Source organism: Seriola dumerili, unplaced genomic scaffold, assembly GCF_002260705.1.
Source record: "Seriola dumerili isolate Sdu_G_001 unplaced genomic scaffold, Sdu_1.0 BDQW01000088.1, whole genome shotgun sequence".
NCBI classification, from domain to species: Eukaryota; Metazoa; Chordata; class Actinopteri; order Carangiformes; family Carangidae; genus Seriola; species Seriola dumerili.
Window position 1 is genome coordinate 228,680 of NW_019174343.1, and position 23,267 is coordinate 251,946.

The 23,267-nt window shown below is 43.5% G+C and overlaps 2 protein-coding genes across 6 annotated transcripts in view; both read left to right on the top strand.

The window, feature by feature from the left end:
- plekha6 (pleckstrin homology domain containing A6) overlaps positions 1-16,169 on the top strand; it is a 42,859-nt gene extending 26,690 nt beyond the window's left edge. For 4 of the 5 annotated variants that reach the window (XM_022745145.1, XM_022745146.1, XM_022745148.1 and 1 more), the window contains 11 exons: positions 76-187; positions 271-410; positions 3,495-3,662; positions 4,483-4,555; positions 4,820-4,923; positions 9,262-9,420; positions 10,121-10,273; positions 11,202-11,335; positions 11,581-11,729; positions 12,677-12,784; positions 13,372-16,169. In XM_022745145.1, coding sequence (XP_022600866.1) covers positions 76-187; positions 271-410; positions 3,495-3,662; positions 4,483-4,555; positions 4,820-4,923; positions 9,262-9,420; positions 10,121-10,273; positions 11,202-11,335; positions 11,581-11,729; positions 12,677-12,774 — 1,290 coding nt within the window. In that variant the 3' untranslated portion in view covers positions 12,775-12,784; positions 13,372-16,169. The remainder of the gene's footprint in view (positions 1-75; positions 188-270; positions 411-3,494; positions 3,663-4,482; positions 4,556-4,819; positions 4,924-9,261; positions 9,421-10,120; positions 10,274-11,201; positions 11,336-11,580; positions 11,730-12,676; positions 12,785-13,371) is intronic. The other variant, XM_022745147.1, reaches the window with a different exon arrangement.
- A 685-nt stretch (positions 16,170-16,854) lies between these two features.
- Positions 16,855-21,499, top strand: golt1a (golgi transport 1A). The gene is made up of 5 exons (XM_022745613.1): positions 16,855-16,942; positions 17,726-17,817; positions 18,708-18,886; positions 19,090-19,153; positions 19,236-21,499. The coding sequence occupies exons 1-5, from the start codon at positions 16,918-16,920 to the stop codon at positions 19,263-19,265; spliced, it is 390 nt and encodes a 129-aa protein (XP_022601334.1). The 5' UTR covers positions 16,855-16,917; the 3' UTR covers positions 19,266-21,499.
- Positions 21,500-23,267: the final 1,768 nt, after the last annotated feature.

The window sequence follows — 23,267 nt, forward strand, 5'->3', positions numbered from 1 at the left end:
CAAGATCTACAAGTAAGGTGTGGCTCATCTGTTGAAGGTCTAATATGTCCTCCTGTCTGTCCTGGGACTTTGCAGAGTGAACTGGTTCGTAGACACATCCAGAAGGAGTTCTGGAGAGTCCAGGATGTGTTAGAGGGACTGCACAAGAACAACTCGTCCAGAGGCACTGACACAGCCAAGCACAGAGGTGAACACTGAGAAACAATCTAATTTAAACACCAGTGTCTGTGTCCTGTATATTCTAACGACCCCCCCCTCTCTCCTGCACAGTGGCCAGCGGTGCATCAGGCTCCTTTAGCACCAATAGTCCAGCCAGTCCCCTGAGCTCAGTAAGCCTCACCAGCCCGCTCAGCCCCTTCTCCCCAGTGCCCGGCTCCCAGGCCTCCCCCACCAAACAGCTGGGCCCGGAGGTAAGCACCGGACACACCCAGCAGGGGCCCGACCCCAACCCAAAATCTGGTTCAGGCTTGTGTTTAGACTCTAGAACCAACCCTGATGTGCGTAGAAGATCGAGCCCTAAACCTCGTCCCAGGTCTTGTACAGTGCCTCATTTCAAAGCTGACCCTAAGCCCAGGTGTAGACCCAAGAGTTACACTGAGTCTGACACAGGCCTGCACGCAGAACATGTCAGTTACTATGGCAGTGACACCTATGAACACACCTGTCCTCAGCCCTACCTCGCTTTCCAAAACCACAGGGAGTCCCTGGGTAGACTAGACCCTGTGATAGAGGAGGCAGACCAAAACATGAACCACAAAATTAGCTCAGACTCTGACCAGCCTGTAAATCCAGCCAAAGCCAGAGCAGGTGAACAGATCTGTTTTCTCCAGGTACAATACCAGGACTCCAAATATACCAGTCAGCATCCAGACCCAGTCCAGGCCCACCCTGACCTCCAGGAGGTCAGCTGGTCCGCCTCAAACAGCTGCATCCAAGAGGTCAGGGTCGGCCTGAGAAAAGATGTCTATCCAGACTCCCACTCCCAGTCTCAGTACTCAGCAGGAGACCATGGTGGCTTCAGAAACCAGTCTTCGAACAGGCACTGGTCGGTGACTGAATCCCAGATCCTGCTTCTCCAGGACTCCTGTCTGACTGATGTATCATTACCTAATAGTCCAGATCTTTATGCACCCTTGGCCCCTTGTTGTAGAGGTGTTAGTCCTGACACCCACCACCATCAGAAGCTGGCTCCTTGGTCATCAAGTAATGGTGGTCCAGGTATGAGGCCACTGACTTACCTCAACAGTCAGGGGGGACCCAGTACTGATCCAGCGATCTGTACCCTGACACAGTCTGATTCACGCAGGAACCAGTCAGGTAGAGTGCTCATGCAGAGCAATCTTTAAAGACAGTGATGTCCACAGTTAATCTCAACACCATCATCACCATTTTCATCATCATCATCATCATCATCATCATCATCATCATCATCATCATCAATCATCATCATCATCATTCTGATCTGTAACACTGTAAATACAAACCCCAATTCCAAAGAAGTTGGGACATTGTGTAAAATGTAAATAAAAACAGAATAGTGATTTGCAAATCCTTTTTGACCTACATTCAATTGAATACACTACAAAGACAAGATATTTAAAGTTCAATATTATATTTGCAAATATTCACTCATTTTGAATTTCATGCCTGCAACACGTTCCAAAAAAGCTGGGACAGGGGCATGTTTACCACTGTGTAACATCACCTTTCCTTTTAACAACACTCAATAAGCGTTTGGGAACTGAGGACACTAATTGTTGAAGCTTTGTAGCTGGAATTTCCTCCCATTCTTGCTTGATGTACAACTTCAGTTGCTCAACAGTCCGGGGTCTCCGCTGCTGTATTTTGCGCTTCATAATGCACCACACATTTTCAAGGGGAGACAGGTCTGGACTGCAGACAGGCCAGTCTAGTACCGCACTCTTTTACTACGAAGCCATGCTGTTGTAACACGTGCAGAATGTGGCTTGGCATTGTCTTGTGAAATAAGCAGGGACGTCCCTGAAAAAGACATCGCTTGGATGGCAGCATATGATGCTCCAAAACCTGTATGTACCTTTCAGCATTAATGGTGCCTTCACAGATGTGCAAGTTACCCATGCCATGGGCACTAACACACCCCCATACCATCACAGATGCTGGCTTTTGAACTTTGCGCTGATAACAATCTGGATGGTCCTTTTCGTCTTTAGCCCGGAGAACACGACGTCCATGGTTTCCAAAAACAATTTGAAATGGGGACTCGTCAGACCACAGCACACTTTTCCACTTTGTGTCAGTCCATCTCAGATGAGCTCGGGCCCAGAGAAGCCGGCGCCGTTTCTGGGTTTTGTTGATCTATGGCTTTCGCTTTGCATGGTAGAGTTTTAACTTGCACTTGTAGATGTAGCGTCGAACTGTGTTAACTGACAATGGTTTTCCAATGTGTTCCTGAGCCCACATGGTAATATCCTTTACAGAATGATGTCGATTTTTAATGCAGTGCCGCCTGAGGGATCGAAGGTCACAGGCATTCAATGTTGGTTTTCGGCCTTGCTGCTTACACGCAGAGATTTGTCCAGATTCTCTGAATCTTTTGATGATATTATGGATTGTAGATGATGAAATCCCTAACTTCCTTGCAATTGTACGTTGAGAAACGTTGTTATTAAACTGTTGGACTATTTGCTCACGCAGTTGTTCACAAAGTGGTGACCCTTGGCCCATCCTTGCTTGTGAATGACTGAGCCTTTCGGGGATGCTCATTTTATACCCAATCATGACACTCACCTGTTTCCAATTAACCTGTTCACCTGTGGAATGTTCCAAACAGGTGATTTTTGAGTATTCCTCAACTTTCCCAATGTTTTGTTGCCCCTGTCCCAGCTTTTTTGCAATGTGTTGCAGGCATCAAATTCAAAATGAGTGAATATTTGCAAAAAAAAATAAAGTTTTTCAGTTTGAACTTTAAATATCTTGTCTTTGTAGTATATTCAATTGAATGTGGGTCAAAAAGGATTTGCAAATCACTGTATTCTGTTTTTATTTACATTTTACACAATGTCCCAACTTCTTTGGAATTGGGGTTTGTACAAGAACAAACAGATTCTAAACACTTCACATTATTACTGGTCATATTCTGTCGCTGTGTGTGAAGTGGTCCTGTTAGATATTGGTCTAACCTCTGAGGAGTCAGAGATCCCATCACACACAGAGACTCTGCTGCAGTTTGTCACATAATAATCTCTCTGAAGAAGCTGAAGTGAGGTGGGTGTTCACAGAGTCTGCCAGACCAGGCCATTGAGTGGCCACCCATGGGTTTTCACATCTAACTGCTTAACATGGGCTCAAGACCTCATTCTACAGAATCATTCCTATGATCCTCTCTGCTCTGCACTTTGCCTGGCTTTTATCACTCCTCCTGATGTGCAGCACTCTCTCTTCCTCCTGTCCTTCTCTCCTTCCTCCCTTCCTTCCTCCCTCCCTCCCTACCTCCTGGCCTTATGGTGATCTAGGAAAGTGTTCCCCCAAGGCCTCCCCTCCCCAAGGCTTATTACCCTTTGGAGCCCTCCTCTGCCAACCCTCCCTCCATCCCCCCCCTGCCCTTTGACAGCACTGTCTGGCTACGCGGCTTGGGCCTCGACGATGGTTACCTCGATGGTGAAGACCCTCACGTCAGAAAGGTATTTGGGTGTCCCCCCCTCCACTCAGTCCTGACTGTTGTCCCATGTCATCATGTCAGAACATCATTCTGAACATTGTAGCTCACCAGAGACCGTCCACTGCTCCATCCTCTCTCCAAACCTCTCCACCCGTTACCTCTGATCATCCCTCTGTCTTCATCAGCTGTTCCTGACCTCCCACAGACCTTGTTCCAGACGTGGCTGCTCCCTCTTTGCTCTCTTTAAAGCCTCTGCCTCCAAAATTCAGCTATGTGATGTAACACATGGTGTTTGTACCTAAACCCAGAATGCATTGCAGGTGCTTTGGTAGAGCAGGAGCAGCATGTAGAACAGAATCCTGTTAGGTGGTGTGCGGTTCTCTGCAGCCACAGCTCACCTGTCAGATCCTGTGTATCTGTTTGTGGAAACAAATTAACGTAGTGACATAGTTCATGGTCACACCAGACAGCAGCACAGTGGACATCCCTCACTCAGTCTCAGGAAACAGCTGAGGCTCAGTAGAGACATCAGTAGAGACCTGGACAGTGATGAAAGAACACTGATGTGTCATGTGACCTCAGACCTGTGTGGAGCAGTTCTCCAGGGTCTCTATGGTCCCTCAGGTAAGCAGCAGTGTCATCACTGAGACCAGATGATATTGGTTCGAAGTGTCACTGTCATTGATGCTGCTGTGACAGGTAGACCAGGTGCTTTAACACGACATCACTGAACATATGATGCATCACCTGATGCATCTGTCTCATCTGTGACCTAACACTTTCCTCAACCTCCAGGCTTAATGTTGATGACATGAGAATAATGTCAGTCTTCTGTGTTACAGCTCAAGTCTGGAGAACAGAACATCAGTGAGATGCAGGACCAGGTCCAGGACCGGCAGCCCAGCATGAATAAAGGTACAACAATCTCAGATCAAGATCTTTCTCAGCTGATGAACTGCTGATCCCCATGGAGGACGGATCACACTGCTCACACTGCTCGCACTGCTCACACTGATCATATCTGTAGATGACAGATGAAAGAAAACCCTTAATCCAGTTCAGGTCCTGTCTCTGTGGTGTGACACTGATTACATCCACAGATGTGGAGACAGCTCTGAGAATCCAGCCTCCTCTTCTTTCCCATGGTTCTGACCATGTCTCCTGTCCCTTCTGTAACAGTTGGCATCGTTCCTCCCAGAACCAAATCCCCCACAGACGAACCACACAGCAGCTCCATTCGAGTGTCCCGACACAATGGCAGAGTGCCTAATGGACTCTCCAGGGTGAGTCAACCTAATGTCTGTTTTTTCCAAATGTCTGAACAACAGCCTACACTGATCAGTAACCTCAACCCTCAAACAAAACCATCTGAGTCGGAGAGCCTCGACCTCGTCCTGGTCTTACTGTGATCAGATAAAACAGACAACATGTGTGTGTGTGTGTGTGTGTGTGTGTGTGTGTGTGTGTGTGTGTGTGTGTGTGTGTGGATGTGAGTAAATGTTACAGTGTGTGAGGGAGCCTCAGTGGTTCACATGCACTTACACTGTCACAGTGAAGTGTTGAATTAACATTTGAATAAGACTTTTCTCTGGTGATCTGAGGACCACAGCTCAGTGCTATCATCATTCATCATCTTTAGGAAAAGACCAGGAGCCAAAATAATATATAATACATAAATACACACACAGTAAGTATGGCATCAAGCATTCTCCTTGTCCCAATTCAGGGGCCACAGCCTTCAGAGGACATGTTCTACAAAGGTGTGGCCCTTTGAAGTTGTCATTGACTGCGATGGCCGAACCAAAATGAGTCTGGTCTACAGAGGATTTTCACTTTGAGTCACCAGCTGTGCCCGCCCATACAGTTGTGACACAAAGCGCGGCTCCTTGCAACCTTGACAAAACCTGAGATTTTAAGGCCCTTGGTTTTAACAGTTATACCGTAACCCAATACTTAAATTTAACAGTGTAATCCTTGGGCTCTCTGTCAGTGTTGTTTGCTGACATATTATTTTCATTACTGGTACGCAATGAATCTTGGGATAGGTTGGGCGATGTGGGATTCACCCGTTGGAGCTTTCGTTGTCCAGGAACAGAAAGAACGCATTTGAAGGAGCCTAAAAAATGGGAGAGTCTATTTGGCTGCTGTGATGCAGTCAGTCTTCAGATGCAGCCTCTGAACTGGGACACAGCTGTTAATAAGAAGTGACAGAGAAGCTCAGAGAGTTGTGTAAACCTGACCACATTTATGATGTTTAATTATGTACCTGCAATGCAATAGCACTGAAGGCATATATTTCCATCTGTCACACCACTCTCCTCAACAGGCTATCTTCCACTGGCATCACCCACACTGTATTAGACTGGTTCACATCTTACCTCTCTGGCTGCACTCAGTTCATTCAACTCAAGTCCTTAAATCCATCCCCTCCCCCGTCACTTCCGGTGTGCCCCAGGGCTCTGTCCTGGGGCCCCTCCTCTTCATCATCTACCTCCTTCCCCTCGGCAATATCTTCCGCAAATTTAACATTGACTTCCACTGTTACGCTGATGACACCCAGCTCTACCTCTCCACTAAACCCTCATCCACTCTCCTGCCCACCTCCCTAACTGATTGCATCACTGAAATAAAAACCTGGTTCACTCTAAACTTCCTTAAATTAAACAGTAACAAAACCGAGGTTCTCCTCATTGGCACCAAATCTACGTTATCCAAAACCAACAGTTTTTCCCTCACTATTGATAACTCCTCCGTTTCACCCTCTCCCCAGGTTAAGAGCCTGGGTGTCATCCTTGACAGCACCCTATCCTTTCAATCCCACATCAATAACATTACCCGGTCTGTCTACTTCCACCTACGAAACATTAATCGCCTCCACCCCTCCCTCACCCCCCACACCGCCGCCATCCTTGTCCACAGCCTCGTCACTTCCCGTCTGGATTACTGTAACTCTCTCCTCTTCGGCCTCCCTCATAAATCCCTCCACAAACTTCAATTGGTCCAGAACTCAGCTGCCCCTATCATTACTTGTACCCCCTCCATCCACCACATCACTCCTGTCCTCCAACAGCTCCACTGGCTACCGGTTCAGTTCCGTATTCATTTCAAAGTCCTTCTATTAACATTTAAGGCCATCCACAACCTCGGCCCCCCATATCTGTCCGACCTCCTCCATGTTCCCACTCCCTCAGATCCTCTTTCTCCACACACCTGTCTGTCCCCGCCACCCGTCTCACCACCATGGGGGGTAGAGCATTCAGCCGCTCTGCTCCCCATCTCTGGAATCTACTACCACCCCAACTCAGAAATATCGATTCATTCCCCCATTTCAAATCACAACTCAAAACACATCTGTTTAAAACTGCCTTTTCCATCTGATGCCAGTTGCTCTGTCACTTTTTTATTGTTTTTATTTTTATATTTCATTTTTATTGTTGCTTCTTCTTAATGTGTTTTTAATCTCAATTTGTGTAGTTCTGTACGGTGTCCTTGATGCCTTTAAGGCGCCTTTAAATAAAATGTATTATTATTATTATTATTATATATTATTATCCAGCATACTTATTATGTGCATGCAATGCAATAGCATTGAAGGAATATATTATTATTCTGCATACTTATTCGTCTTTTTCATCTTCTGTATCGAAATTTCGGGGCGTAACTAGTCCTGCAGCTTTGAGAAAACCCAGACAATATATATTAGGCTTGTCAAAAAAATAGATACTCAGATACTACTCGATACTGAAAATTAGTATCGGATTAGATACTCATTTGCAACAGTATCGATACCTGAAGGGCCTTTGCAACCTGTTTTAGTTGAAATGGGAAAAGGGCCATTTGGAATTATTTTGCATTATTATTTTACCTGGCCGGCGGCACATGTTAATGTTAGCTGTTTAACTATTAGCAGTTGGCCCATAGCCACATTAGCTGTCTGTTAAGTTACCATTAAGTTAGCAGCTAGCGGCTATGGCTAATAATAGAACGACTAATGTTAATGTGGGAGCTAGGCAGCAAAATGTTTTCAGTCCTGCCCGTCTATAACATTAATAGACAATGTTAATTTAACAGGATAACACAATTGTTTGTGTATGAAAAGTAATATATTTCTCTTAAAGTCTAAAGCTGAGAAAAGTCAACCAGCAACTAGACAAAAAACAGCGGCAGCCTACCCTACCAACGCTATTTGATCAAATATGGTGTGAAGTCACCGGAAGCATAGAAAATAAACAGGGCTGTGTCGCATGTCATATGTCACTGTTGTTTGTTTTTTTTGCACTACCTCAGAAAACCTAAAAATAGTGTTGTCATTGATGTTATTGTTTGTATTGTTCTAATCTTTTCAATCTAATCTGTTCAATCTTTTCCTGGGTATTGGTATCGAGTTTGAAGTTGTAGTATCGTGACAACCCTAATATATATCAATCAATCATCGCTAGAGTGGGAGGAGCTCTAGAACTCTTCTGAAAAAAATCTGTGTAACTCATCCTTATGGCCACATATTTCAGTCTTCACACATCATGGCTTCCTGGATAGTAGACAAATTCATGCTGTTTCGTAGAAAGTGTCTACCTAAGCACAGAGACTTACAGAATTTGAATAGTGAACCTCAAAATTCCAGAGAAAAGGAGAAGTGACTCTTCTTGTAACTCGCTCCTGTGTCCACATTTTTGGCTCCAGAAACACCGAAGCCACATAATTTGTGCACAAAGATCTTGTGCTGATCATGGTCTGCTCATGGTTTTGATAGGAGTTACAGTTCTTTTCAAAAAAAGCAGTTGTTTGAGAGGCTCGCCGAGCCAAAATGTCACTCAGCTCTGTCAGGCCTCTAGCTAGACACAGCTGTTTGACATGGCTCGTTAGGAGAGTCTTTGATCTCTGTGATGTTTACAAACACAGCCACACACACACACACACACACACACACACACACACACACACACACACACACACACACACACACAAATATAAATATATATATTAACAGAATCACACAAACACCATCTCCAGATTCGGATTAACCTTCAAAATAAAGGGTAACATGGTAAGAAAAAATTATTGGCTCTGTTGTACAAAACCTTATGCAATTTATACTGCCAAACAAGGAAACACAGAATAAACAAAATAAGAGTCTCAAAAAGGTAAGAGGTTAAAAAAAGTCATAAAAGTTTGATCTTAGGGATCTATTGTATATATGGGGATATAGTGGCATAGCTTTACTGCAGACCAAGGGCATGTACATGTGTGTATACATGTCTTGCTATGGTTGTGGGGACAAATTTTGGTTTGAAACCATCAGTGTGAGGTGATTTTGACCATTGTGACAGCTTCAAAAGGCTTTTTGAGGGAAACCTGCAGTGACTGAGGTCAGTGTCAAGATAAATCACTATGACATTCAAAATTTCTCCTGGAATTTTCTAGTTGTTTCATGTAATTTGTCCTGATGGAGAATGAAGCTCAGGGACTCCACACATCTTAGTGGTTTGTTTACATCACTGGACAACAACAGGCCCTAAACTTCAGAGTCCAGCTCAGGTTTCTGTCTGTATGATCAGCTGTGTCACAGGACCAGGACTCAAACCTCCTGAACTGAAGTGTATCTGTGCCCCCCTCTGTCTCAGGAGCGTCCAAAGAGCGCTGTGTTTCCTGCAGAGATGAAGTCCAAGATGAGTGTAGAGGAGCAGAATGAGCGAATCCGCCGCAACCAGAGCAGCTCTGTGAGGGACAAGAGGCGGAGTCTAAACCTCTCAGGTGGCCACTCTCCAGCCAACTACAAAGTGGTATGATCGACCATATGATGATGTTGTAGAATAAAAGCTTGTGATGAGAGTTCAGAACTTTAACCCTGTTCATCAAACATCATAATTTCATGCGTACACAACATTTAAACATGAAGCAGCTCAACCCTCAATGACACACATTCTCAATGACACACATCCTCAATGACATGCACTCATCCTCAATGATACACACTCACCCTCAGTGACACACATCCTCAATGACACACATCCTAAATGACACGCACTCACCCTCAATGTAGTCTAACATATACAACTGTCAAGTGGGAGGTCCATGAGGGACTGCATCACTTTCACTGCAACAACTCCCTGTGTGTCAGGGTGGAGCAGGTGGAGTGGAGGAGAGAGCCAACTAGAGAAGTGAGCACAGATAATGTGCTGTAAACAGATGAGGACCTGTCATCTGACTGACTGAAGTCTCCTCAACACTGCTTCTCAGAGTTGTTTTTCAGATTAGAAAACACCCACAACACACACAGACAACGCACACAGTGATGTGTGTTTAATCAGAGTATTCAGTGTAAAATCCACTTCTTTTAGATCTGAGAGCAAATTCTAATAAATATACAAAACTGTGTCAAACTGGAGCAGATGGTTTCACTGTATCTGTGTCTGTATGTGTGTGTGTGTGTGTGTGTGTGTGTGTGTTTGTGTGTGGTTGTGTGTGTGTGTGTGTGGACAGGTTCGCAGGCGGCTTACAGCTCATGAGATTGACATCAAGGACCTGGAGGCAGCGGTTCGAGGTCGGGGTCAGGAGTCACCTCGGGAGGAAATTGCTCGTCTCCGACGGTTACAGTTGGAACCAGATCAATATGACCTAGATGTCAGCAGAGAGGTGAGTCAGCTGACATGTCACCTCCTCACTGTGCTCTCACATCATCCACATGTCTGCTCTCACAGACAGATGAATATGATGAGCTCCAGGTCTCTGGTACTGATATGACATGATATGATAACAGCTGCATGACCTGTCATTAGATCCTCTAAGTATAGAAAGTGGTGGTAGTTACAGGCCAGTGGCGATTGCTCTTAGACTGCAGGGGAAGCTCAGCTTCCCCTAAAATGTCAACAAAATAAGTGGTCAAATACATACTGTTGTGTGTACATTTCATTGACTAAATATGCGCTAGAACACGTTCATCTTTTGTTCAGAATCAGCTACTTATCACAGGTAACCGACACGACTTCCCTCTCATTCATCCCCGCAACGTCACAGTGCTTTACACAGTGTAGACGCCGAGCATCTACTGACTTCAACGGGGAAGCACAGAGTGGGTTGTTCCACCGCAGCGAAACTAGACGGTCATTGGATAAATGCTGGGCTTTGTCCCGCCCATCAGACGCTCAGCGTCTCTTGGGGTCTATGGGACAGTGGGCTGGCCCGGACGCTCGGCTTCTGCATGATGATTGGATGATCTGTCTGAGGCTGAGTCCCTTTTTGCTTGACAGCGAAATGAGCGAATCAGCGATATTGAAGTTTAAGCATCCACCGGAGCATTTTTCAAATTTTTCATTCCGTTGTTCAGAGTTGATCTGGAGACGTTACTGATCCTCAGCGACTTTGTCTTTGTTAAAAACGACTAGCGTGGTGTTTGGCGACTCTCTTCTGTCACTGCGAATTTACATATAAATAAATGGACACATTTTATGATGTAGGCCGAAAATGAGCTTCCCCTCCTTATAAGACCGGCAGGCCCCCAGGGGCCAACACCCAGAGAGGGTATGGGCTTCTCATTTATCCATGTGTATCATGTGTGTTGTAGCTGATGGCTCCTGAGAAAGTCCTGATCCCAGAGAGATACCTGGACGTGGAGGACAACATTCCTCTGAGCTCCGAGGAGCAGATGGAGAAGCAGAAGAAACTGGAACGGATCAAGACCCTCATTGCCAAATCCAAGTGGGTCTGACTCTGTTTCTGTACTGTGCCACTGGCCATAACACCTTCACTCACAACAATAAGTGCTCATCTCTATCTGAACCACATTGTGTTTTCATGGTGATAGCACACCTGCACAACTGTATCATACACCTGTTTACTTCGACCTGTGTTCACCCAGTGCAGAGACAGCAGGACCTGTACTCTGAAAGCATCTTCCTCCTCTTCCTCCTCCTCCTTTCTCCTCTCACCCCTGTGTCTGTCAGTTTGCAGAACATGGTTCCTGTCCTGGATGGCCCGGTGGAGGGTGGAGCTCCTGTCTCCTCCCAGCAGCAGCTGCAGGAGCAGGAAAAGAGGATTGAGATCTCCTGTGCTCTGGCTGCTGAGGCATCTCGACGCAGCCGCATCCTCTCTGGTAAGGACCCTATCTACAAGATGGCTATCAACAACATCAACACAACATAACACAACAACACATCGACACACCACCACCTCACTCACGCTCTCTCGTGAACCTCTCTGTGTGACCTTGGCTTAGGACAGACCACTGTACTGACTAACACTGCGTCTCTGCCCAGACCTGCCTGCGTCTTGTAAACTACACTGTATCTGTCAGGACACTGAACATACACCTGAACACATGTGGCATCCAGTTCATCTCCATCATGTTAGAAGATAGAAGTGGAGGTTTGTTAATGATGAGCTGTGAAGTCATGTGACCATCATTCTGTTCCTTCATCCCCAACAAGCACTTCACTCACTACTAAACCATATACATATTCAGTGTATCTCTGCTGTGTGTGTGTGTGTGTGTGTGTGTATGTGTGTGTGTGTGTGTGTGTGTGTGTGTGTGTGTGTACAGTATATATTTGATTTATGTTATTGACTGATTCATGTCAGCTCAGTGAGTCTCTGCTGTGTTTCGATGTCATTGACAGTGGTATTTCTCTGCTATGCTTCCCGTTTCACAGTGTGTGTATCTTAGCCCCCCCAACACACACACATACACCCACACACCCACACACGCACACACACAGCAGAGACAGGTCAATAACTCATTAAGAGCAACATAAACAGGTGCTCTACATCTTTGTCAAACCAGAGATAGAGTGAGAGAGAGAGGTCGACCCACACATCTGAGTCACTACAAATCCCCAAAAAATCCCTCCCAAAAATAAACAAACAAACAAAAGAAACAGTCATCCAGGGGAAACAGTGATATATGATGATGTAGGTGAACACTCTGGAGCTCCTCCTCTGACCTCACCGTTCTTCTCTCATTGGTTGACTCACTCCTTGTTTTGTTTTGCTCTCAATGTCTCCCTCTGGTCATTCCTCCCACATCCTTTCATCTCATTCCAGCCCAGTGCGCCCCCAGCCCCCCCACCTCCCCGACCAGCCTGGCCCCTCCCCCTTCCTCTGCTGACTTCCCCAACTCCGCCCACATCATGAAGGTGTGAGTCTGACAAGGTGAGTATCCGTTCACCACAGCACGTCCACCAGCCCCCCCACCCCTCCCTGTCCTGTTTAGACCTTGTGGGACTGGATCCTCATGACTTCACCACTAATGTTAATGATACTGTAATACTGTTACCTGTTAGACTGAGTGTCAGTCCTGCTGATGAGCCAGTTCTCCACATCAACGCAGACTTAAAGTGACCCAGATTTCAGAGGTGAAGGGTTCATGTATGAGGTTAAACATTCTTCTTGTAACTGAATCTAACTTGTGGAAATATCCTGCTCATAAATCTTTAAGTTGCTGTGTAAAAACGTGAGTGTTAGTCCATCCTCTGAGTTCTGAACACAACGTCTGACGTGTGTCCCACATCACAGCAGAGCAGCTGAGGAAGACTATGAGATGTGGCTGAAAGCTTCAGAAAGGAGCCAGTATGATCTTGTGTTGAGAATTTGTGTTTATCAAGTTGATACCATCCAGCGCAGCTGTCCTGTAAACACACATCCTTCTGCAGCTGCAGTTAGACTGACAGGAAATTGTCCTGGTAACTCACCCATGTCTCCCTCACCTGCTTTGTCTCCTTTGTCTCTCCTGTCTGCAGCTCAGGCGCTGGCTGCTGTCAAGTTTCATGGAGCGTCTTTCTGAGGATCCACTGGAAAGACTGAACAATGGAGATGACCCCAGACAAACACTTTCATTTCTGTTTCCACCTGACACAACAAAAGCACCGACACCTGCTAGAGGAGCAGATTCAAAACCCAAAGCCAAGCTACCCCCAGCCCCCTCCCCCACCCCCTGTGTCCTGTGGCACGGAGGTTGGCTTCAGGTCTCCTACCAGTTTCAAGTGGTATAATATTTCTATATCATTTAGCTCAGGACATGTTTTACAGAGTAGAGATTATGATGAGGTGTTAGTGAACTGAGGTTTGATGTTGATGTAGAGGGAAGAATAGATCATTGCATCTGAAGAAGACGACAATGAAAGAGGAAGAGAGCTGCAGAGAGTGGTCCAGCTGTAATGTTTGTAGCCACATGCGGTCTGGTCAGCTGATGACATGTACACAGAGACTTAAGTGGCCACAGGGACAGAACAATTTAGGCGCCACTCTTTCTTACATGAGAACACAGCAGCTTCCACCTGCTGCAGAGGTCAGAGGTCAGGGCACTGTGTTTATTTGATCTTTGGTTATAAACCCAGGAGGGAAAAGAAAACAGTGTCCTCAGCTGTGTGCTGTGGAGCCCAATCAGAGCTTGGTGAGCTGTTAACGCTGGTCACTGTGTCTCACCTGCAGGGGGCAGTACTGTGATTCTGTTCACACCTAAGCTGTCAGACAGGAAATAGGTCAAACTTTATCATGAAGACTGTATCACCAGCTGTAGAGTTTATACTGTAGCTGTGTCCATGTGTGCGCTTTTACAACAGCTAGTTCAAAGAAACATCAGTGACACAGTCTTCTGCTCCACATGTTAACAAACATCTCTCTAGGAGAATAACTTAGACTGATCCCAGATCAGAGTCTGAGTCCAGGTAGAGTTAATATATATCAGGCCTGTCTTTCAGCATGTGCTCATGGTTAAAGTGAGGTTAGAGCTTCACTAATAGATCACCATCAGGTGGTTCGATGACGAGATCCCAGACCTCTAGACCATTGCAGACCTCCAGACCGTCCTGCCCCAGATCTCCACACCGTACCAGACCTCCACACCACCCCAGACCTCCACAGCACCCCAGACCTCCACATCGTCCCTGTTCCCTGCTCTGCGTGGCCCTCATGTTTCAGTTGCATACGAGTGTAATTCATGTGAGTCAGAAACCTCCCCCACCTCCACCCACTGTGCAGCTGTGGAGGTGGTCATCAGGTGGAATCAGCCCAGTGAATGTCATGATGTAGGTAAAGTATGTTGGATATGTGCGTATCAGTGGTTTCTGTATGTGGAACTAGAAGTGACCTTAGAGTCTGTGAGGAGGAGTTAATGATGCGGTCAGGATTAATTACTGTAACATATCCCAGTGACATCATAATCAGTGCCATAGTCCAACACATGTCAGTGCTATCATGTGTTTCATGTCACAACTCACACATTTTGCATCCGAAGGAAACTCAAAGCTACACACAGAACATGGCTGACAGGAAGTAATCCAAAATCATGAATGAATTAAACTAAAAATTGACTTAAATAATTTAAATGTATCAAAAATTAACTGGTCTTTACAATAAAACTGGTTTAGTTTGTTTTGATTTCATATCATTAAATTTTAATTTAAAACATCTGTTTTAACTGGATCTGACACTTTAATTCCAGGTCACATGTCTGTGTGTTAAACCTGTTACTACCATGTTACTGCTCCCTGCTGGTGTTTTATATTTAGTGTCTGTTGAAAATAATTATAATCAAATGAAAAATCATGTTGAAACTAAAAATCTTCAACCTTTACCTCTTCACTGTAAATTCCTATGTGTCCACACACTAACACACACACACACACACACACACACACACACACACTCACACACACACACACCCCTCGCCTGTGTCATTTGTGTGTTCATGTTTTTTTGCCCCTCCCCTCAGTGTGTACAGAGCTGTTGTACTCAGAGACAATGTGTTACAGGATGAAGAAGACTGACTTTTATTCTGAAAGGTAACAACTCACCAAGCAAAAACAGTGGAGGACTTCAGAGAAACGTCTATTTTTTCTTGTGTTATGTTTTTTAAGAAAGGGAATATGTTCACAGAGGCCATACTATTTTTTTAGATGTTCCAGTCGACAGGTTGAATTTTTACACACAGAGGTTTTTCACAGATGACACTTTGTGTTCACGTTGTGGCTCTCGGGGACAGAACACACATATTTTTGGATTCTCTGGGATCTGACATGTTAGAAACCAACAGGTGGTGTCTGATATTTGATACTAGATGTAGCATTTGTGACGATGACAATACAGAATATAGACCTTCTATACATTGGCCATTGTACATACTGTTTTGGATCAGTGAACCTGACTCTTACATATAACCACTGCTACTTGGGACATAGACAAACTGCTTGAACTATGCAAATGATAAAAGACAAATAGTACGCTTGCTTTCAGAAAACCCTGCAATAAAGTGAATGTATACAAATACTATGTTTCTATAGATGCTTCTGAATTATCACAGTGTCTCATTGTCTGCAATGATGATGATATATTCACTGCTGCTGTTTTAATCCACCTGATGATGATGATGATGATGATGGTGATGATGATGATGATGATGATGATGATGATGATGATGATGATGAAGCTCACTGCCAAAAGTCTCCTGAGGTCACCTGTGCAGCCCACCCCTCACCTGCAGGTCCCTGATGATGCCCTATGGCCTTTGTTATATCAAAGTGTATGTGATGAATAAAGAGCAGAAACACACACAGACTGGATTCTTTTAGCTCACAGCTGACAGGAGGAAGAAGAGGAGGCTGAAGATACATGTCTGTGTCACTCACAGGGTCCAGAGAATCACGCAAACATGTAACATATGATTCATTGTAAGTGATGTCATCAGGTCCTGGATCAGAATATGGTGATTAAAGTGTCTTTATGTTATTATCAATGGTCACATGATCACCAGCCACTGTTATGTTAACACTACACACAGCTGTGATAAAAATGAACCTGGATCCCTCTGTTTCAGGTTTGTTTAACTAATGTAAAACTAGTCTAGAGTTTGAGGATACAAAGTAAATTGAGGAAAATGTGAGTTTCTGCCCTTACAAATCAACAAACAAAACTTTATAGTAACACATGCTTGAAAATGAAAACTGAGCACAGACACTCTTGTAACCATACTATTTAACCACAAATTATTCCATGAAAATATAATGAAACATTTTTACACAATTTTTAAGATTGAGTGCTACAAAATGAATCAGGGTGACACAAGGAAAACTCAACAGCCCTTTTGCTGTAAAAACAAAAAACAAAAAAACAAAGACAATTTAAAATACCAAACAGATCAAGGGGGTCAGTGTGCGCCTTGTCTGGTTAATGTTCACACACTGACAACATCAATGTGCAAAGGTCACAGCTGAGAACAGAGAGGACTCATTTGTTCCTGACAGAGACACAGGCAGCAGGTGAAGAGGAGGAGGACGTCAGGGATCAGCATGGTGACTGTCACAGAGCTCCAGAGTAAGTTTCCCCATATCCCTCTGTTCTAACATGTTAGTGTGAGTGACTGTTGGGACTATTAGCTGTGATTGGTGGATCAGAGAGCAAGAGGTTTGACCTTCCAACAGACAGATGTATTGGTGGAGACACTCTATCTCCAGGTAAATGACTAGAGAACAGTTATTCAGTTTAACAGGTCAGATGCTCACCTGTCAGAACATGGACACACCTGAGCTGATGAAAAGCAGAACCGGTGTTTAACACAGAGATAAGGTGACAGGTCCAGATTCTTCAGTGAGACCTCAGTGCTAATAAGGACTACAAACATGTCTACCCACAATGCTCTCCTGCAGACCTCCACAGATCAGTCATCACAGCTTCATGCAGACTTGTCATGATCTAGATTACCTATCATTCATTGTGTGGAACAAGTGAATTTGTCTCTGTCACTGTTTCTTTCACACAGAGATTTCTTCACTGAATGTTTCTATTTTCTGGCCTGGCCAATATCATAATTTTCACCCTCCACAGTGGATGAAATCTGGTGAATTATGTTTTTTTCTCCAACTACACTGTGGACACTCTAAACATATAAATATCAATGACAAACAGTGATCAGCTTGATTAGGTTGTGCTCCTGTCAGCAGGTTGTTGCTGCTGACAGCTTGTTATCACTGTGTAGCTGTGTGATGTCTTTCCTTGAAATGAAACGATATATTTGTAAGTTGTTCAAAGATTTACATCTACACAGAGAGAAACTACTGAGAGCATGACTGACACTGAGTGTGTGTGTGTGTCTTCCAGAGATCGGTGTGGGTGTGACGGGCTTCGGGCTGTTCTTTCTGCTCTTTGGTGTGCTGCTGTACTTTGACTCAGTCTTGTTGGCCTTTGGGAATGTGAGTAATGGGACACACATCTGCTCAGTGTCATCATCACAAACCCACACACTCATGTGAAACACAATGACTGTGTTTACAGCCCCAACCCCAAACAGAAATATGAACAAAGATTTTCTTGCAGAACTGAACCATGGACATTAAGGTTTTAAACATCATCTTAACAGCCGGGCTGTCTGCTGGTTCTGTTTTGTACTGCTTCGTTTCCAGCTAGCATCCAGCTAGCATCCAGCTATGGCAGTATCAGGTGGATTACAGTTTAAAGCACAGATTCACATCTTACAGTACTGACCTGCATATGAGCACTGAAACAATGACCAACAGCTGTATTCACACAGGCAGACCCTCCTAATGTGACTCCAGTATAGAAGACAAACCGTCTCCACGTCTGTCTCCACAGAGCCCGAGCCTGGCCTACATACAGCAGGACTGTCAGGTGCTCCTAGCCTCATTCTGGCTTTCACCTGCCAGTGTCAGCTCACAGCTGGATAGATTATCTATGGCTACAGTTGGACCAGATGTGGAAGTGGCATTTAACAGTTTTGCAGTGTGTAGTTTTAGCTATAATGCTGCTTCACATTCACCAACACACTCTGCTCTGTAGCTACAGTGACTGTTCTAACAGGCTAATCATGAAGCCAATGAGCTCATAATGAAGCTAATGGGCTCATAATGAGTACCTCATTAACACCTGCGACACAATAAACATAATGCAATGATTTTTGTGTTATTATTTGGCACTGGACTTAAGTAGAGCAATTAGTTAAAAGATTTCAACTAGAGTGAAAGATTTGGTTTGGAGAAAAATGACAGTTGCAGAATAAAACAGTGATACTGTGATTGTGTGTTAATATTTCCTAATTTTTTTGGTGTGATTTTCCTCCTTTGAGGTCTTGTTCCTGAGTGGATTGACGTTCATCATCGGCTTGAGAAGAACAGCCCACTTCTTCTTCCAGAGACACAAGTTTCGAGGCTCATTTTTCTTCCTGGGAGGCGTGTCTCTGGTGCTGTGCCGCTGGCCAATCATTGGAATGCTGGTGGAGAGTTACGGCTTTGTACTTTTGTTCAGGTAAGCTCAGGTAGGGTTTTAGTGGAACAGAAAAACAAGGCTGCAAATTCATATTTGTCTCTAATAATAATAATGATAATAATGATACTAACTAATGTTCCCAGGATGATGTGGGAATATTATGATCTGTATAATAAATCTACATTATAACTGATGTGATGTATAAAACATGAAATACCACAATGCTGTGTCCCCCGCTGTAGGTCCTTCTTCCCCATGGCCTTAGCATTCGTGCTGTCAGCTGTGAACATCCCCTTCCTCAACGCAGTATGTTGTGTTCTTGGCTCATTAACATGTTTAATTAAAACATTTAGAAATACCTCAATGACATCTCTTGTTTTTCTGTCAGTTTTTCTCCAGCAGCTCCTCCATGGTCTGAGCAGAACTGTTACAGCAGTGAAGGAGCCCAGCTGGAACTGGATGTCAGAAAGGTGTTTGGACAAATTTTTGTTGGAAATGAAAATCAGGTTGATGTCAAAACCCAACGTTGGGTTGACATCAACATCCAACGTTGGCCTGATGTTAAATTTTAGTTGGAAATGAAAATCAGGTTGACGTCAAAACCTAACGTGTGTTTGACATCGACATCCAACGCTGGACAGATGTTGAATTTTGGTTGAAAATCAAAATTGGATATTCGTCATAACCCAACATTAGCTGTGAAATTACAACTTGAAAGAAAGATGATGAAATTGAGTTAGTATGGATTTTGGTTGCATCACAAACCTTTAACAGAGCCACATTTTAAGTTTTTTTTTGGGGGGGGCATTTTTGCCTTCATTTACATAGTGAAGTGAGAGACAGTCAGGAAAGTCAGGGAGAGAGAGGGGATGACATGCAGCAAAGGGCCACAGGTTGGACTCGAACACAAAGCCACTGCAGTTAGGACTAAACTAATGAATAGAGCCGCATTTGAGTTGTAAATGAAAAATCAACATGCTGAGAAACTTGGATGTCATACGTTAGACAGATGTCAAGCTGTCAGACAGACTGAAAGTATTAATTTTAAGATATAAGCAGAGAAAAGTTTCACTTTAAAATCTTAGTGAAATTGTAATACACAAATGTTGTAATTCATCCAATAAAACCACAAAAGACATGCAATGGGGTTATCAAAATAACCTTTAAGGTTCAAGAATCTGCTTATCTAGATTTTTTTTTAACAATGAATAAAAACAGAATTAATAATTCATTTAACAAAATTTGCTTAAGCAGAACCTGAACCAGGACCCCACTTTTGGAACCAACAACTTAACAGTTCACTTAACAGTTCAGTCAACAAAGTTCAGTAACTGTTTTTCAGGTAGGCTTTTCAAAAAGTTTTTTCTGCCACCTCTGCCCACCCTGTCTGGCACATACTTCAGGCAGAAGGCGGCAGCTGCCGCAATGTTTGCCTCTGTTTCTGCTGTAGTCCTCTGGACACTCTTTGTAAAAAATATTTGAAAATGTAAATCTAAGCAGTAAAAGTATTAAATTGCAGACATTCTTCCAGGTCACACACATTTAACACATTCTTCCATGTAAATGCTATGATTTGGACTTTGGATGCTGTTCACAATCAGCAAGCAGCTGGCTATAGCCAAAAAAAGTGCCAGCAGCTCTTTCTCTGTCTTTTAAAGACATCAAAGAATGGAAAAGACATCTATCCAGCATGTTCACACTACAAACAATTGAAAACAGTGCATCGAAAATATATTTTTTCAGGTAGCAGCCATGTGGCCACTGTGCTAGTGGTTCCTGGTTTTCACTAACCACCAAAATAGACACTAAACAACACTGAGGATATATGCTTTTTACCAGTTACAACAGTGAAGAGAGCTTTGTGAAGGCAAGCTTGCCCCCCCCTTCATGTTGAAATTCGCCATGACCTCATTTGTCATCAATTATAAAATAATTCACTGATGCAAAAGGATAGTAAGGATGTAAATGTGGGGGGCTGAGTGCAGTTGCAATATATGACTATTACAGAATACCCACTAAAAATAGTTTTCCAGGACTGTTCCAAGACATTTTCAGTGATGTTCTAGCTGATATGACAGTCAGGAATGACACCATACCCTCTGTGGAAGTCTGATTCAAAAGACGTACAGTCTATGGCTAAAATAGATCTATGAAATCATCGCTTTATTCTTATAAATTATGACAAAATTATCATAGAATAATACAAAACACACGTGCAGATGTACAGCATTTTAAATGTTTTTTTAAAAAAATTCCTTCATTGTTTTAATGTGCTAATAATATCATTTTATAAAATCAACTTTTGTAGTATTACATCATTGTATTTTGTTTCTTTTGGAAAGCCTTTTGTGCTCTATGTTTGGCAAGTGCTAAGTAAACAACATTTATCATTATTAATTTATGAGCTAAATTGTCCTTTTTTCTTATGACTTATATTAACCGTTGCTAGATGAACCATGATGATGTTTTGGGTTATTTCACAGAATGAATTTAGGGATACCACCAGTCTGTAATAATTTTACGATGAGTTGGCAACATCAGCACATATTTGCAAACCTCCTCAGTTCATGTCAGTTAAAGATAGACAGCTTCATCAAGTATCAAGTGTATGATGTAGTACATGATTCAATTAATTAAAAAAATGCTCCCTCATTTTCGTGATTTTACAGTGCTCTTAGACCAGAATCTGTTGGCACGCGGCACCTAATCCACAGCACACACACACACAAACACACACACACACACACACACACACACACACACACACACACACACACACATATATATATTTATGCACACACACATACATATGTATGTTATTGTTTTTTTTTATTCTACAACAGGGGGGTTTCAGTCTCCGACTATTGGCTTTAAATCTCCCAAATTTCAGAAAAAGGCATATCTCCTTAGCTTAGCTCAATTCCAGGATGTCTGTGGGATCATGTAGTTGCTATCTCATTCAATAGACTGAGCTAACTGAGCTAAGATTGCCTAATCAATACGGGGCACAATTTGTCCCGTATTTTCGTTCATGTTATGTCCTCAAAGTGCTGTGAATAATGTAATGTCAAGTACAACCAAACCAGTATGTAAATTTGTCAAATTTTTTCAACCTCTTTGAGCCTCTCCTGAAACTGGCACCCCCTGGGGAGGCCTGCTCTTACTTTTAAAACATCTGGTCTGGTGTCAAATGTCTGGTGGGAAGTCTTTTTAAAATAGCTTCCTTAGGCAGCAGCCAAACAAAATATAAAGAATTAGTTATGTTATTTTATAAATGGAGAAAAGATAAATTAAAAAAATAAAACCATTTAGCTGGGAAGTTGTACTTTATATAATGTGTTAAAAAATCAGTGGAGTTCCAGTAAGGCGCTGACGATTGTATAGCTTGAGACAAAAGCTCCTTGAGTCGATAAACAAATAGTCACCAAATTTTAACTAGAAACACTTATTCAATACTGAAAATGCTAGAATGAGCAGGAATAGGACATCAGGTTTTAGTCAGAAATTACAAGAGCAGGAAAAACATCAATAAAGCACATGTAAGCAGAAATAGTAGTGTATGCTTACTTGCTTCAGGCATTTGGTACGGGTTGTGTTTTGTCTGGGTTGATGGAGTTTGTTGTGTGGAGCTGGTCCTTTGCATAGGTTGCAGATCAACAGGTGATCTTGATCCTCTACTTTGTTCTGTTTGGCGAGACAGGCCTCTACGAGAAGGTGATCTGGCTCTTCTCTTTGGAGGTGGGTTCTTGAATTTGCAGGGGGGCTACAAGAATCACATTTGATGCTTAAGGCAAATGGTTATGCTAAATTTAGGACAGATTTTTGAACAAATTATTTCTCTGTCCCACAGGCAGACTACATGGCAACAGACACTGGAATGGACAGGACTATGACTTGGATATGCGACTCAGTGAAGGATAGGGGCACGGACCTATTCTCTAGGACTAGAACTGGGCAGAATAGTTCTCAGGGTGACGTGAGTGTAGCTGGAGAGAATAAAAATGTTAGACTAGAGGGAAATAAGCTCCAGATTTGTCCTTGTGGCTGGCAGAAAGTAACGTCAGTTAGAGGCCTTAGAATGCATCAGGGAAGAAAGAGATGTGTTGCAAAGGAAAGGCAGTGTGGCCGCATCGATCGATACTTTTTAAGAAGTCAATCGAATAAGTCGGATGAAGTCCAGCGACAGGTAGAAAACCACAGTTCGAAGGATATCAACAACACAGCTACAGAGGGGGAAGAGGAGACTACAAGAGGGGATGCAGCTGAGACTGAGGTGAACAGGCCAGTCAGAGAGTGAAATATGGAGCAGAAAACTAGAGTTAAATGGCCGAGGGCAAATAGCAAGAAATAATGGGCGTCAGTCAATAGAGATTTGTCAGTCATTTTAAGCAGACTAGGAGGAAATGCAAGCGATAGACTA